The 16,538-nt window shown below is 41.0% G+C and overlaps 1 protein-coding gene across 1 annotated transcript; it reads left to right on the forward strand.

The window, feature by feature from the left end:
- The first annotated feature begins 3,307 nt into the window (after positions 1–3,307).
- Positions 3,308–16,169, forward strand: mpl (MPL proto-oncogene, thrombopoietin receptor). Its single transcript, XM_088598647.1, has 12 exons — positions 3,308–4,013; positions 5,892–6,012; positions 6,929–7,098; positions 7,535–7,686; positions 8,458–8,617; positions 11,882–11,996; positions 12,192–12,367; positions 13,270–13,412; positions 13,852–14,011; positions 14,218–14,299; positions 14,521–14,605; positions 15,522–16,169. The coding sequence occupies exons 1-12, from the start codon at positions 3,899–3,901 to the stop codon at positions 16,026–16,028; spliced, it is 1,986 nt and encodes a 661-aa protein (XP_088454773.1). The 5' UTR covers positions 3,308–3,898; the 3' UTR covers positions 16,029–16,169.
- The last annotated feature ends 369 nt before the right edge of the window (positions 16,170–16,538 follow it).

Consider the following 16,538-nt stretch of genomic DNA (forward strand, 5'->3'; position numbering starts at 1 on the left):
ATATCAAGTGAGTGCATTATAAAGATGTAACTAGGATAGTCTTGCTTATCTCTTATGTTTGTTGTTTCATATCCTAGATTTTGTAGATGAAGTGCTTAATAATCTTCTTGTGTGCCTCTGGACCTCAGTCACAGAAGCCCGTCTTGTTAATGAAAGGGAAAATTCTCGGAGAAAATGTAATTAAAACAATAAAACACAGTGGTTCATATAGAATTGAAGGAGAGGATTTCAAAAGTATTTAGATAGTACTACATTGAAGTCTACATATGGCCTATATGTATACGTACTATTTTTCTATAGGAGCAAGTAAAAGTTTATTCCATGTTGAAAAGAGAAGAAAAGAAACACGTTTCGGCTGTAGATCCTTCTTCGGGTTCTTTCCGATGAAAGCTCCATAGCCGAAACATTGTGTTTCTTTCCCTCTCTTTTGAGCATGGAATAAACCTTTACTTCTTCCTTTGCAGCCTGACGCAGCTGCCTACTTTAACTATTTTTGTATAACCTATAAAAAGCCAGACACAATCTTCACAACACAAACCTAATAAATACAGGGTCGGCAAAAAGGGACTTGTCATGCTATTCACCTCGGGAGGAGAGCCAAAGGTCCAGGACAGTGGGGATCGAAGTGCAGGGAGACAAGTGGACAAATGGACAAAGTGGACTCTTCCTGAAAGACATTGACTTGGACAGAATAGTGGAGGTTGGAGCCCTTTCGCATCTCTTTCCTGAGGTGGGCGGTCTACAACACCCTCCCATTACCACTGGATCTGCAAATGTGGGGTGTGAGGGAAGATCAAAGTGCTGGTTCTGTGAAGAGAGAGGTACCTTCTCTCTCTGGGGGCAGGGTGGCACTTCCACTAGGTAGTTATAGATGGCATGACAAGGCCTTGATGACACTCTTGGACATCCTGGACAAAGAGGCGAAAAGAAACGGCAAGCTCATGGGGGATTTACAAACGCAGTTGCATTTGTCAGAGAGGGTGAGAAGTGGACAAGGTCAAGGAAAATCAAGGATTCTTTCCTGCATAAAGCTCCAGCATGGGACATGAGACTGGACCTTGGAGGAAGGCTGCAGTTTCCAGAGGTTGTAAAAACATCCCTAAGGCCAGATGTGGTGATGTTGTCCCCTTAAGTGAGGAAGATCATCCTCATTGAGCTGACGGTGCCATGAGAGGAAGGATGTGAGGAGGCCTTTGAGAGGAAACATGCTAAATATGAAGATCTGGTACAAAACTGCAGAGGGAAAGGGTAGCAGAGGTGTTTTTTTCCTGGTGGCGGTTGGATACAGAGGATTCCCTATTCAGTGTGGAGAGAGCTGAGAGCTGTGGGGCTGACTGGGAAGGACAGAAAGACAGCAGTTCGAAGGTTGGGAGAGGCAGCAGAGAGAGAGAGAGAGCCTTATGCTGGCTCTGGAACGGGAGAGAGGTGTTAAGATGGAGGACGGCAGGAGATGAGCAATAACTGGCTATCAGTGCTGATCCACCAGCAGGAGGGCATTATGGATAAGGATCAAAACACCTGACATCAATTCCTGGCCAACAGCAACAGTCAACTGTTGACTAAGGAGAGCATCAGTAGATGTACATAAGACATTCACTAAGCTGTCCTTACAAGTGTGAATATTACAGAGGTATTTTTTCCTCACCAGCTGAAATATACACCGTGAAAATTAATATTATTATTAATTAATAATTAATATTAATATTATGGAAGAACTGTCAGTTGAAACAGTATAGAATAGGGGCTTCCAACCCTCACATCTGCTTTTCACTCGATCTGAACTCTTAGATAAATCCTTAGGCCAACTAACAGTTTGCTGAAGTTGCTTGCTTGGAACATTTGCAGCTTCATTCGCTGTGGATCAAGTTACCTACAAAATAACATGGTTAAAAGCTTATCTCTAACATCTATAGGAACTCGAGGCAGAGAGTTAAAATAAATCATGTTACTCAAGGATTCGATTGCATAATTGAAAGCTCAGCTGGAACAAAAACTAGCAGCTGGGAGGGTAATATGAGTGGATAGTGTGTATTTTAGAAAATATTTTTACATGGAATAATAGCACCAAATGTAATACATTTTACAGTCAAGAAAAAAGCCATAACTGATATGAAATGCAAAATAAAATAGTTCCTTTATTGAAGACTCTGTAGATTCCTCATTGCACTTAATACACAGTGTTTACTCTTGGGAAGAAAGGACAAGTAGTTACACAGAAGAATAGCCCTGTGTGCTCAAGACTTGTCACTTATTCAAGTGTCAGCGGGAGACCACATTTCAAATTTTTTTATGCCTTGTGGTTTAGAAGTCCCTGGCCCTTTTCCTTACTGCATCTTGCTGATCTGTCAAAGGATTTCCTTAAACAACAAGCCATGGGTTCAGCCTGTCACACAGAGGAGACATGTGCCTGCTTCCTGGTGCTCTCAGCGTCTCTCTGTGTCCTGAAGAAGCTGATAGGGAGGTCGCCGAAAAAGGGCACTTCATTTTCTCATTTTAAAACTACTCTGCCATACATCACCGCCTAGTGCTAACATGTGCAACAGGAGAAGAAAATAAAGTGTCTGAAAACCTCCAGGAATGCAGTCTAAGCTCTTAAATAGTCTTTTCTAGAACTTAGGAAAAAAATGTTTCTCGCCCTATCCCAATGTACAGTATACACGTAGTCTTACCATATAGAAGCAATATAAGCAAACCTTTGTTTGAAGAAGATGTACAAAGTGTTTCTTTATGTCATTAGGTTTGTTAAATTACATTTCTACATTTAACATTATGCGATATGTTAGAATCAAGTGTGATTTATTAGATAATGAATCATTTTTATAAACAATTCACATTTTCTGTAATGCCCCTTTCGTGTTGTGCTCAAAAGCTCAAGACTACTTCATATCCTGTGCGAGATTAAGATGGGAAAAGAGAACTTGATGGCTAGGAGAACAGTTCTCACGAAGAACCTGCGGTTATACTTTGTGCCTGTGGTGCACATTGAAGAAATACCAGCAGTTCAAAGGCTAACTGGTTGAGTAAAAATTAGAAGTTTTCTTTTGTATCGAACAGAACCAGGAATCCAAAAGAGGTCAACTGAGATCCTTAAACAAGAGCTGAAACAGATACTAAGGGTCCCACGTTGTCCTGGTCAGAGGTGAAAGACAAGCAATGACTGTATGATATTCTTACATTATGTCTGCTATGACAAAATTCACAAGTCATGTCACATTTTCAATTCTGTGTCAGTGATCAGCCAGTTGCTGATTTAATACTGTTGTTTCTCTTGGGCATTTTCCAAAGCTGCTCGAGAGCTGCCATAAACACTGTTTCACTGCATGAAGTACATAACTTCCTTTTGGAGGCCATCAGAAACACCAGATCATTTTGCAGTGTGTCACTAGGCATCTGCCACTACTAGGGCCTTTTTCTTGGAGGCGGATCTGATTTGTGATCAAACTACTGCATTGCCCTTGGGAACAAGAAACATAACTGAATGGCAAGTTATTCTGGATTGTACTGCTTGCTACCGTTCTGTCTCAAAAGTGTTGAAATAACTCGTATAAAGGATCCTAGAAATCAGGCAGAATGCAGCTGACTTCTACCTGTCTTTTCGAAGGGCATTTTTGTCATTTTACTCCAGGGGCCCACTAAAACGGTGCTCACCCAATGCAGTTTCACACTCTCTGTACCTGGCAGTGGGGAGGGTGCGGGGCAGAGCACAGTGGCAAAGCTGTGTCGGGGGGGGAGGAATGAGGCCCCCATTGGGCTCTTGCCTCAATCCACCAGCCACAGGCTTCCTGATCTGCTCAGCTGAGCCCTGTGAGATAATGCCCGTACGTTTCGAAAGCCTCCTGTTTCAAGCAAACAACAGAAAGAAAGTGGTGATGGGATATAGCCAGTACCTGCTTTGGCTATGGCTCCTGGGTTCAAGCTAAAAATCTGCTTTTGGATCTCTGTTTCTGTTTGGATCTGCTGGAGGACTTCGCTGGTCTCCACCTTTGAACCTGTCTCTCCTCTGATAAAGAAAGGTACATTTTCTTTGTTTTTGTCTTGGGGACAAATTACCTCTTGGATGTTAGTATCTCAGCATCAGAGTTCATACAATTTTCATCCTGTGGTTGCAGGACACAAACATAGCGTGGGAAGGATTTTATTTTTTAATTAGGTACAGTTTTCGCAACCCCACACATGTGCCTCATTTCCATGTCACTACAATTAGTTTGGAATTTGGTTTTTCTGATATTTAAATTAAAATTATTCTATATCAATACGATTTTGAATTATATGGATCTATAACTGCTGGATAAGCTACAAATACTACAGGAATCAGGATAGGATATAACAGGAAACTTGTGTATCGAATTATGTAATTTCTCTGTGCAAAAAAATGTCTTATGGATTCTCAATGAGTATCTATCATGATATAGTCCACTCATGTTACGTCTGCCAACCCTAGTATTTAATTTTTAAACTATATATGGTGGGCCTGAAAGTTTTTGATAAATTATACATAACATCACAGGGGAAGAAATATTTAAAAAACGAAAACCGATAAAATAATAATCTAAAAAAATCCAGTTTTTTCTTTGTATCAATTATTCAAGATTTCTTTTTCCAAAATCCATTATTTCTGGAAATTATGTCTGTTTCATGACTATCCTTTATATGCAATTAACATCACAAGTTAACTATTAATTATTTTGCCTTTTCATGGTTATTGTAACTATATGTATGTAAAATATTGTATATTTTGAATTTCAAAACAAAGGATGTGATGTCTGCTGTCGACAGTGTGTTATTAATATTATCCATTTAGATACGTTATGTTCATATATTACTTTTCATTTTGAATACTTACTGTATATGTTTACCTGTATATGCTGTCTTTTCACAACTTGAAATAATTCAACCTTGGAAGACCATATAAACCACTAGCAGTACCAGAGAAGAGGAAGATAATAAGGGCTATTTTCCACCACACTACACTTGCATCAACAGAGGTGCTGGAATCCTAAAAGGCCGAAACAACAAATTGAACTATTCAGTGAGAACAGAGTTCACAAAGTGGGCTACAAACCCTTTGACCACAAATTGGTTGTATTGTCAAAAAAAGTACATGTAGTCAGTTCTGCTATATATTTGCATGTTAATGAAACATGTTTTCACAGTGCAAATTTGATACAGTATAATGCAATTTATTACTGCCACATTTTTGTCACAAGATTTATTGTTGGTTGTAACACGTATTTCAAAGCAAAGGATTAGATACTATTAAAATATTGAAGCTTAGCCAAACCAAAGAAGACCTGTTTACATCTTGTCAACCTTATATTTAAAATCCCTAGATAATTATAATCATTTAGAATGTTACCAAAACCCAAACCCTCTGACTTTTGTTCCAGCTGAGCTCCAAGTTACCTCCTGGATCTAATTATTGTTTTAATTAGATCTTTAGAGTCTTTAAAAATTGGTAACACTTCAAAGAAATGAAGTGAGCAAAAGAAGTGAAGAGAAATGAGCAGTGAAAAGTGGATCAAAATATGTAATGCTGAGTAGAAAAACAAGTGGAAAATAATAGGATATGATATGAAAATCAAGTATTGGTGGTTGTCTGATACCCAACCTTATTTTTCACAATGAATCTCTGGGATCTTTCAAGAAATAGTTGGACGAAACTCAGAGCAGAGGCTGCTGATATTCATACAAGGTTGTATTATCTGTGTCTTTCCTTTTAAAGGTTTTTGAGAACCACAATTCTGTTGTCAACACTTCTAAATCAGGTGCAAAGGATTCCACTGACCTACTATACACAATACCCAAATCTATTCAACTACTGTAAAAGCCTGAAGATGTCACAATTCAGTGCTTTCAGTGTCTCTCACTGCCCACCATCCTTTTTCTAACAGCTTCTTTGCTCCTCGCTGATGATCAAGACCCAAAATGCTTCACTCGGACAGAAAGTGATTTCACTTGCTTTTGGGAAGGCACCAACGATTCTACCTATGAGCTCTATTACAAAACAGAAATGTAAGTATGGGAGGAATATAGATAAAAGCTTCTTACCTGACTGGCACTGCAAGACAGTACTAGATGAAAATATTACAAATAGAACAATTCTATAGTGATCTGCAAACAGGACATACAGTATATGCTGTACATTAACCTGTTAGTCGTGTTAAATGTAGCACATCCTATGTATAACAAAATGCCTTATTGTGGCTGTAATGTTGAAAATGACATAGGCTAGGCAAAAGAAAGGGGAAAGGGGGGATCCAATTAAGATAAGAGATAACATCTGACTCTCCTCTTGCAATTTGTGTAACAGCTTATAAAATGGAGCCCTGCTGTACTTTTTTCCATGAGAACAACATCATCCAAAGAATGCAACAAAATACAACCTCAGTGTAACCCAACCTCCACCCAAACAATTTTGAAAGTTTCATCAAGAGGGGTATAAACAATGTAAAAATACTCCAGTCCCTGGATTACCATACATATTGGGTTTTTATTTCTACTTATCATTCTCATTTAAACATTTTGCACACTTTTCTCTGTGGACATGAAAGCCTGATATAGTGTACACCCGCATGTCTGAAAGACCAGCCCTGAACTATGTGGTTTAACAGTGTTTTGTTTGAGACAAAGCTCTTAAGGAGTACAAAACACATATTCAGTATATGGGGCCACAATAAGAGTAGCTTTGAGGCATGCCAGCGCAGAACTTAAGCACACAGTTTTACATCCTGCCCTGTTTCTTGCAGTCCTTCTCATTGGTCCATTCCGTTTTGGGGATGGATCTTTCATTCACAAATTTCAAGTGAAGAGGTCCGTTAGCCTTAACTTTACAAGCAGTTGCACGCATCGCTGTTGTTTCCAATTTCGAAGGGTTGTAATTGAGATGCGGGAGCACCTCCATTGTCATGTGGCATCTTCTCTTTTAAAGCGAAGAAAAGAAATGTGCTCTCACGCAGCAGAGGGATCGGAACACGCTGCTTCATGTTTGTTCCTTCCCAGCCCATGATGTCTTTCTGTTCACTGTAATGCACATCACAGTTGTGGACTGCAGCACCAACAGCACTATCTACACCAGAAACGTCAGTGTTGAAAATCAAGGTCAGTGCACGTGCTGAGGAACTGAAATCCTGAGCTGCAGTTAATTGCAGGGTGATCTGTTGAACTCCATATGGAACAAAAGAAATAGGACAGCAATAGGAGAAATGTAATTCATGTACTCCTTAAGGGCAAAATTGAGAAAATTTTAACGGAGGATGAACTTTGGCTTTTATTTCAATACGAAACTGAAGTGAAGAACGTATTTCACTTTGCAATAATATTTGATTAGTGTGAGACTCTGATTCTGTGACTCTGTTAGGATATGATGGAAGTCATCTAGAGCGGAAATGTCATTCAACAACTGAGAGAAAGAAACTCTAAATGCTGAATACCTTTTTTTCTGCTATTACTGTTTACTCATGAAGTTCCTTTATGGCTATGAAGCAGGAAATATGACCTGGTTCAGAGTTTTCCTCCCATTTTCCTCTTTTTTCAGTTCTACCTGATCCTCCTGCGAATGTCTCACTTGTCCAGAATGGGAAACCACTGCAGCTGAGGGTGTCATGGAACGCCCCTGCAGCTCAATACAGAAAAATGCTGTATGAGATCAAATATGCTCCTGCCAACTTACAGCAACAAACTAGAAGGGTAACAGAAAGCATTTGTTTTGTACATTCCTTTTCATAAGGTCTGTTGAATCTAGATGAAATATCATTCAGCTCTTACTCATTATATTGTACCCTAAAAAGTATGGTACACTTATAGCAAGCCTAATTGTATGATAATACAAAGTGCTCAAGGTCGAGCTAATGATTCATTGCTCTCAAATGGTACAGTAAATCTTAATGGTACATTAAATCTTTAACATACTAATGAAACACTGTCAGCATCAAGATAAATTTCCACATCACCGATCATGTTAGTAACAAAAGTAAAGAAAAGTTAGACCTAAAAAGATGGTTGAAGTGAGCTTTGGATGATTACGCCAGAGGTCTTTTAGGTCTAACAGCTTTAAGGTGCATCCCGACAAAATCCCATCTGGGATCTGCAGTACATAAAAGAGTTCCTTTCCAGAGATTTAATCTCTAAATGTTTCATTTGAAATGAATGCATGGTGGTTGCCTCCTGCCTCTACGACCCCCAACACATTCAGAAATCAATGACCAGTGAAGTCCTAGCAGACAGCTCCAGACTGAAGGCAGCAAGGATGGGATTATTTGCTTTCATTGACATTCTTTCCTAGGTGGGACAATGTACCAGCATGGAGAATGAGACTTTCCTCACCTAAATGCCAGATGTCACATAAGAATCAACACCGTGCCTAAATTACTTATTTTACCTGCTGAAACACTCTGCATTTATTTACAGCTCCTTGGTTAGTGTTGGCATGTCACATTGCTGTGTGTCTGTATTTTCAAGGTAAATGTTTCAAAGTCCAGAGCTTACAATCTGGTGGGCCTGATCCCAGGCAAAATCTACAGCGCCCAGGTTCGTGCTAAACGTCATGACGACTACAACAGCGGAGTCTTCTGGAGTGAGTGGTCTTGGCCTGTGAGTGCAGTAGTTCCTCAGCATCCAGGTAGGGAAATCCTAGCATAAAGTTCAGAATTTCTTTGTGTCATCAGCTGACAGCCATTAACATTCCTTTATCCTTTGTTTTATTTAATAATAATAATAATAATAATAATAATAATAATAATAATAATAATAATAATAATAAACTTTATTTTATATAGCACCTTTAAAGGTGGCTTCTCAAAGCGCTTTACAGGATGACAATAACAATAAATAAGAAGAATACAACAATAAATAAAAAGAATACACAAGATAAAACACAATTACAATATATAGAGGAGACCGTGGATGGTGGTACTAAGAAGAGCAGAGGGGTGAAGAATGGAACCAGTTAAGTAAAGGCTTTTCTGAAGAAGAGGGTTTTGAGTCTGGATTTGAAGGAGTTTAGAGAAGGTGACTTTTCTGATATCCTTGGGCAGAGAGTTCCAGAGCTTGGGGGCATAAGGCCCTGTCACCCATACATTGTAGACAGGCTTGGGGGACAGTAAGGAGAGCAGAATTAGAAGAGTGAAGGTTGCGAGGTGGGGAGTAGGGCGATAATAGTTCAGACAGGTACTGAGGTGCCAAGCCATGCAGAGCCTTATAAGTGAGCATGAGGATTTTAAAGTCTACATGGAATTTGACCGGAAGCCAGAGCAAGGACTCCAGGATAGGAGTAATGTGAACACTTGCACTACACCTGTCAGGATTCTGGCTTCTGAATTTTGGACATACTGCAGTTTGTTCAGAGTAGATTTAGATACCCTGGCGAGTAGAGCATTACAGTAGTCAATTTAAGTTTCTAATTAGTTTTAATAAACAATGAATACATTTCTAATAAGAAAGCAGCCATATCACCTACACCACTACACACACATATAAGCCGAAATTGTACTGTCCCCTCGATAGCCCAGTAAAACTGTACCAGTCGTAATAATATTTAATATTTATTAATTAACCATACTATTTTTAACCATACTATTTCTGCACTGTTCCAAGAATTACCTGCACTGTTGTTGTCCAGTTATATTTTCTCTGTGGAGTTTTGCACAGTTTTGATTACTTGATTACATGTTATTTATGTTATGTTATTACATGTTACTGTTATTGCTATTGTGTTACTGTCTATTGTCTTATCTTGTGTCCTATTTATATAATGCACCTGAGTGACTAACGAGAAACACTTTTCATTATACTATGCACCTGTGTAAGTTTAATGACAATAAAGTTGAATTGAATTGAATATCACCCTGCAATTCACAACTGGCAACCTAGTGAAGCTAAGCAGGAGTGAGCCTGGTCAGTACCTGGATGAGAGACCTCCTGGGAAAGCTAAGGTTGCTGCTGGAAATGGTGTTAGTTGGGCCAGTAGGAGGCACTAAGCCTATGGTCTGTGTGGGTCCTAATGCCCCAGTATAGTGACGAGGACACTACACTGTAAAAAGGCGCTGTTCTTCAGTGATGTAAAACTGAGGTCCTGACTATCTCTGGTCATTAAAAATCCCAGGGTGTCTCTTGAAAAGAGTAGGGGTGTTTCACTGTTGTCCTGGCCAAATTTCCCCTTGGCCTATACCAATCATGGCCTCCTAATAATTCCTGTCTATGAATTGGCTCCATCACTCTGTTTTCCTCCCCACTGACAGCTGATATGTGGTGAGAGTACTGTGTGCACTATGGTAGCCATACACATTGGTAGTGACAGAGGGGAGGCCCCATTAGCTGTAAAGTGCTTTGAGTGGAGTGTCCAGGAATTAGTAATTATTATAAGAGATGGTTAATGCATTTGAGCGAACCAATTATCAAAATTCTGGCAGAAGTAACAGACTGTCAGACATGAACACTCTGTTGAACAGTACACCCCATACAAGACTGCCATTGCCACAGAGATCCCAGTACAGATTCATATACACTCACACACAGAACCTCATGACACAGACCACACAGGGTAGCAGGAAAGGCATGTACTGAACACACATTGAGGCAGCAGGGTTGAGAACAAACAAAGGTCAACCCTGTACAAAAAATCTAGGTTCACACAGTTCCTTCGGTGCTCGTTGTTGAGGTGAAGAAAAAGTTACAAAGCGAATGAATAGTCCTGAGGTATGGCCAGTGGCCAGAGAGGAGATCAGATCAGGATTTTGGGGGGGGTGGGAGTGGTGGTCCTGAGCCCACTCTTTTGAAAAAAGAGGTAATGATTACTGTATATGTCCATCCATCCATTTTCTAACAGCTTTAATAATAATAATTACTTACACTTATATAGCGCTTTTCTGGACACTCCAGTCAAAGAGCTTTACAGGTAATGTGGACTCCCCTCCACCACCACCAATGTGCAGCCCCACCTGGATGATGTGATGACAGCCATCGTGCACCAGAATGTTCACCACACATCAGCTATTAGTGGGGAGGAGAACAGAGTATTGACGCCAGTTCATAGATGGAGATTATTAGGAGGACATGATTAGTAAGGGCTAATGGGAAATTTGATCAGGATGCCAGGGTTACACCCCTACTCTTTTCGATAGTAAAGCCCTGGGATTTTTAATGACCACAGAGAGTCAGGACCTCAGTTTTACGTCTCATCTGAAGGATGGCGCCTTTTTTTACAGTATTGTGTCCCCGTCACTATACTGGGGCATTAGGACCCACAAGACCCCAGGGTGAGCGCCCCCTGCTGGCCCCACTAACACATCTTCCAGTAGCAACCTTAGTTTTTCCGAGGAGGTCTCTCATCGAGGTACCGGCCAGGCTCACACCTGCTTAGCTTCAGTGGGTTGCCAGTTGTGAGTTGCTGGGTGATATGGCCAGTGCAACCATTATCCAGCGCAGAGTCACAGGGCTATGCAATGGGCACAAGGCGGGATACACCCTGGATGGGATGCCAGTCTTTTGCAGGGCACACACAGAGAAACAGGAATACTCATTAACACCGTGACCAGTTTTCCAAGCCAATTAACCTACCAAACATGGAATCGTGGGGCGAACATCCAAATTCCATGCAGGTAGCACTGCAAGAAATGCTAACCCCTGTGCCACAGAAAGTTTCAGAAGGAGCACACATCTATTTATTAATGGGATCATCTTGGACCAGTGATTTGAGTACCACCCAGAGCCCATAGCTGTGCCATCATTAATAATTCATCACAGGCTGTATGCACTGAGCCAGGGTCAAATGGATCCTATTTCTCCTGAGAAAGTACACACATTGCCATTCCTAACTTCTAGGCAGTGTACCTTAAGAAATGGAGATGAAGCTTCCTTTGAAGTTTCAATGTGTTTTACTTGACAGATGACATCAACCTGCAGTGCCACAGCCATGATCTCAGGAACATCAGATGCCAGTGGAGAGACAAAGAGGCAACGAGAGACACTCACTTCACTCTTTATTACAAACAAAGTAAATGGTAGGAGCTTCATGGTGCATTAGCATTTAAATATTCATCCTACGTCTTAACCACACCATGAATGATCGATCAGTTGCTATTAGATCTTGTCTTAACCCCCAATTTGTATTTGCCCAGTAACTGGCTCCTAGTTTCTTAATGTGCACTCAGCATTCAGTATTAACAGGGCCTCTTCCACCTCCTTCTCTTTCCCAGCAAGGGCACACATGTCCAGAAGAAGTGCGTGCAGAATGAGACGACCTTGGACGACCCCATCGCCCACTGCACCTTTCCGGGAGAAGAATCCTGTGACATCACGGTCACTTTGCAAGCCAGCTCAACGCATCACAACCGGACATTCTTTACAGAGCCTTTCAGGATGAATGGCATAGGTAAGGCAGGGTGCATGGCTGTGATCGAAGGAGATGTTATTATCAGCAGAAATCGGGTTAGCTACCATGCATTAAAAATAGATACTGTTTTAGTGTATTAAAAATATCAAGGGCTTATTATAGAGCTCATTTCAACAGAAAACATAAAAAAGTGCTTCAATGGGCTATTGGATGCTTCAACCGTTGTAAACCGTTGTAAGGTGGATGCTGCACATTGGTGGTTATCTGTAAAGCGCTTTGAGTGGAGTGTCCAGAAAAGCCCTATATAAGTGTAAGCAATTATTATAATTAAACATGATGCAGATATCTAAACCAAGTTACTGATGAATGAACTGACAAAACTCTATTTGATTTGCTTAGTAGTCCACGTCTCAAAGTCTTAGAGGGCCTAGTGTCTTCTGAAATTTGTTCCAACCTAAGTTATTGAACAATTAACCTCATTATTTCCTTAGTTAGACATATTGTTCTAGGTTTTTTTCATTTAATTAAAGGTCTTGTCCCAAAAAAACACATCAGAGACTGGTTAGAAGTATTATAGAAATGTAGTTACTGAACATATTAGAGCAACTCTTTAACTAAGAGTCTGGGTGACAAAAAAAAAAGAAGGTACATCAGAACATCCAGGAACTGAGGCCCCTGGTGTCACCTAAACAAGGGATTGTGGGTGTGGAAAAGAAACAAATAATTTGGCTCACTTAAAACTGACTGATGGATTAATTAAAACTGAATACTAGATGGGTTTATTTTGAAACCGAGAAAGTGGAGGAAACCTTGCACTGGACCTTCACAAGTTCTCCTTTTCAAGTCTTTCACGTGTTTTTGTCCCCTAATTTACTTAGTAAGGGGCTGGCAGGTAAGGCCTTTGCTGCCATGGTAACGGAGTCTTGTGCTTTTGTCATCAGTCCGCACCGACCCTCCGAGGGCCCTGACAGGGGGGATCCGGACAGGGTGGGTGTGGCTACACTGGGAACCCCCCCTGATACAGCTGGCCGACCAGCTGCAATACGAGGTTCACCCCTCTCTGTCGGCGGACTTGCAGAGAAAGGTAGGGCAGGGGTCCGGTGGAGGGGGAGCCCCTCAGGTTGTCATTGGTTTCAAGCTAAACTTTAAACCAATCAAAGAGATATGCAATATCTCTTTCAAACAACGTATCGTACCTATCTTCTCCCTTATCTTGCTGCAACACTGTTGCACTGACTTCTTGGTTGCTAAAATGTTGTCTGTCATTGTGTTGTTATGTTGGGAGTGTGCTATTAAACACATTTCCCCAATGGGATAAAATGGGGAAAAAAATCAACAGAATCTGTTAACCACCAGTCCTATAAATCAAGCTTCAACGTGAGCCGAAACTCAGCCTGAAAGAGATAGCACTCTTTACCTTTAGCAAGTAGCACCTTGCAACTCCTATGCATCTTACTTGCTTTTTTAGTGTGATTAGAAGTGAATTACTGAAGCATTGCTAATTGCTTTCCTACGTTTTGCAGCTAACGGCCCTGGAAACCTCCAACACCAGCGCCCTGTTGGATTTGCCGGCTGGGAACACGTATGACATACGGGTCAGGGCCAGGCCCAATGGGCACAATTACAGTGGCTCCTGGAGCGACTGGTCGGAACCGCTTATTGTGGCAGTCCCCTCTCGCCTCGGTGGGTCTGCAGTTACAGTACACCTCACTTACAACCTGCTAAATCGGAAAAAAATTCCAGATCTTTCTGTTGATTACTTTGATTGGTGACCTGTTTGACTGTTGAGTTTTTGGTTTTGTATGCTCTATTATCCATTTTTGAACATCTGTGTACTGATAGTTTCAGTACAGTGCACTGTTGATGTTTTTTGTCTTACACATTTTCAGGATACCTACTGATGGCATTCATCCCTTTAGTGTTGCTTTTGATAGCAGCCGTGCTAATTGCTACATGCTCAAAATGCTTAAGGTAAGTTCCTAGCTCCTTAACAGCATATGTTCTCCCCAAATTCCAGTACAGATTTCACAGCACATGGAACCAACATATTAAATTATCCATTTGTTTTTCAGTGCCCTTCTATTATATAATTTACCCCCACTCCAAAGATTCTAAATTAAAAATGAATAACGTGTTGCTTTTATGTGTTTCTCACAGTCCAAAGTTAAATAATTCTCATTGTTTCTCTGAAGAAAGATCAAACTGCTGCTTTGGCCACCAGTTCCAAACCTTGACAAAGTGCTGGAAAGTTTCCTGATGGAGATCAACAAGCAGTTGGTAAGATAACAGGAAAACAAGAAAAAAAATAGCTGCCGTCTTACATCAGACTTTTAAAGCAGTGCTCTTCATGTCCATACAGCCAAGATAAATACAGCAGACTTTAACTTTCGAGAATGAGGCCTAACCTGGCAAAACCAATTGCTGGACCTGTCAAATCCCAGACCAAAACCTAGACCAGGTCTGGGTATGTTGAGACTGAAACTAAGACCAAGACTGATCCTATCAAAATCTAAATTGTATCCAAAACCAGTATATTTTATTTGAGACCCATGTTGAACAATTTAATTCTTGTAAAAATAACATCAGGAAATACATTAAAAGTTATTGACCTTGACAAAGAACATAAAGCACAAACTACCATCTTAAACACGAGCAAAAGAGTCTTTGCTTCAGACACTTTTTCTTTAGGACAGGAATACACATCACTACGTTTTGAGTTTTTTAACATATTACAGGAAATGTATTTTGTGACAGAGGCAAGGGCTTTTAGAATACACCCTTACACGGGATAGCAGTGCGAAACCTTATGGTATACACTCAGCAGGTTATGTCTGGGTGCCAATTTAATAAAAACAAAACTATCTGGGTAGAAATGTGGATTGAGGTAACACAAAGCTATCATGAATAAGACCCTAGTGTCTTGTGCTGAGCACTACCAAGACAAGACCAAGTCCAGACCTGCTGAAATCAAGTAGGGAAAAAGCCAAAGCAATTGTTTGAAAGCACAATTCGGAATTTTATAACCAGAAAATGCCCTAGCACCTTGACTTTTAACCATTGGAAGAATACAAATAAAATTTCAACTGAACTAATAAGCAAGTTTGTATTACCTAAGCAAGCGCACAGGATGTTGGTTTTTAAAGCTTCATAAACACTTGAGAGTTCAAGCTAAATCTTTTTAATTGTGTTACAGCCACCGCAGTCATTTAACGACAAACTCTGCGATGATGAGATCACTTCCTCCCCTGTGGAGATAGTGTCCGAAAAAGAATTGCAGGATTGCATAAAACTGCGAGGGGATCAACCTTCTCCTCCCTTCATTGCTCTTGGACATGGCCTGGGGTCTCCATCAGAGGGGAAACCTCAGGCAGACTACATTGACCACCTAGACACCACTGAAGACTACGTAGTCCTCGACACAGAGAACTTCATAAGATGTCTCCAAGGCAACGAGTATGTGTATGAGGAAGAGAAGTTGCTGGGCACCTGCTTCACCCGCAGCAATCCCACGCTGAAGTGTGAACCCTGCCTCTGCACCTTCCCAGGACCCCCCCAGTCTTCAATCGAAATCCTCAACCACTCCTATCTCCTCCTGGCCAAGTCCCAGTCCGACATCCAGGCCGAGCTGGAGCTCTTGGAAACAGCCAACCAGTACACCAACCTGAACCCAGCAGGAGAGGTATTGTCACAAGCCAGCTGACTTGATCAAAATGCAAAGTTCTTAACTCTGTCACAAATGCTCAGGGTATCTGCAAGTCTCATCCGGTTAACATGGGGAAAATGTTCTGAAACAACTGTATCAGCTGTTGTTTTAAACCTCTAGCCATGGTTAAATAGCTTTGCAGCTAACGGCCCTGGAAACCTCCAACACCAGCGCCCTGTTGGAATTGCCGGCTGGGAACACGTATGACATACGGGTCAGGGCCAGGCCCAATGGGCACAATTACTACCAATGTTCTATACCAGAGCAAAGATTCAGCCACTGTTACCATCAGGATTGCCCTTATCCTAACAGAAATGACATGAGTAGCATGGTTTGAAGAACACAGCAGTTAACAGATGCACCAGATGTCAAATTAAGATGCTATTGGTCATGGGGCAGCCTGAAAGTTTAGGCACAAGCTACTCTATGATACCATTCTAGCAACATGTGCACTCCTAGAACTTCTAGCAACATGTGCACTCCTAGAACTTCAGCAGAACTGAAGGG

The sequence above is a fragment of the Lepisosteus platostomus genome, chromosome 11, assembly GCF_059453375.1.
Source record: "Lepisosteus platostomus isolate fLepPlt1 chromosome 11, fLepPlt1.hap1, whole genome shotgun sequence".
In the NCBI taxonomy this organism is placed as follows: domain Eukaryota; kingdom Metazoa; phylum Chordata; class Actinopteri; order Semionotiformes; family Lepisosteidae; genus Lepisosteus; species Lepisosteus platostomus.

Bases quoted from the DNA above. Each gene is read 5' to 3' on its own strand.
- mpl (XM_088598647.1), top strand. From the start codon at position 3,899: ATGGCTCCTGGGTTCAAGCTAAAAATCTGCTTTTGGATCTCTGTTTCT. The intron at 8,618-11,881 runs GTAGGGAAATCC...TTTACTTGACAG, and splicing joins AGTAGTTCCTCAGCATCCAG to ATGACATCAACCTGCAGTGC. The intron at 13,413-13,851 runs GTAGGGCAGGGG...TACGTTTTGCAG, and splicing joins CGGCGGACTTGCAGAGAAAG to CTAACGGCCCTGGAAACCTC.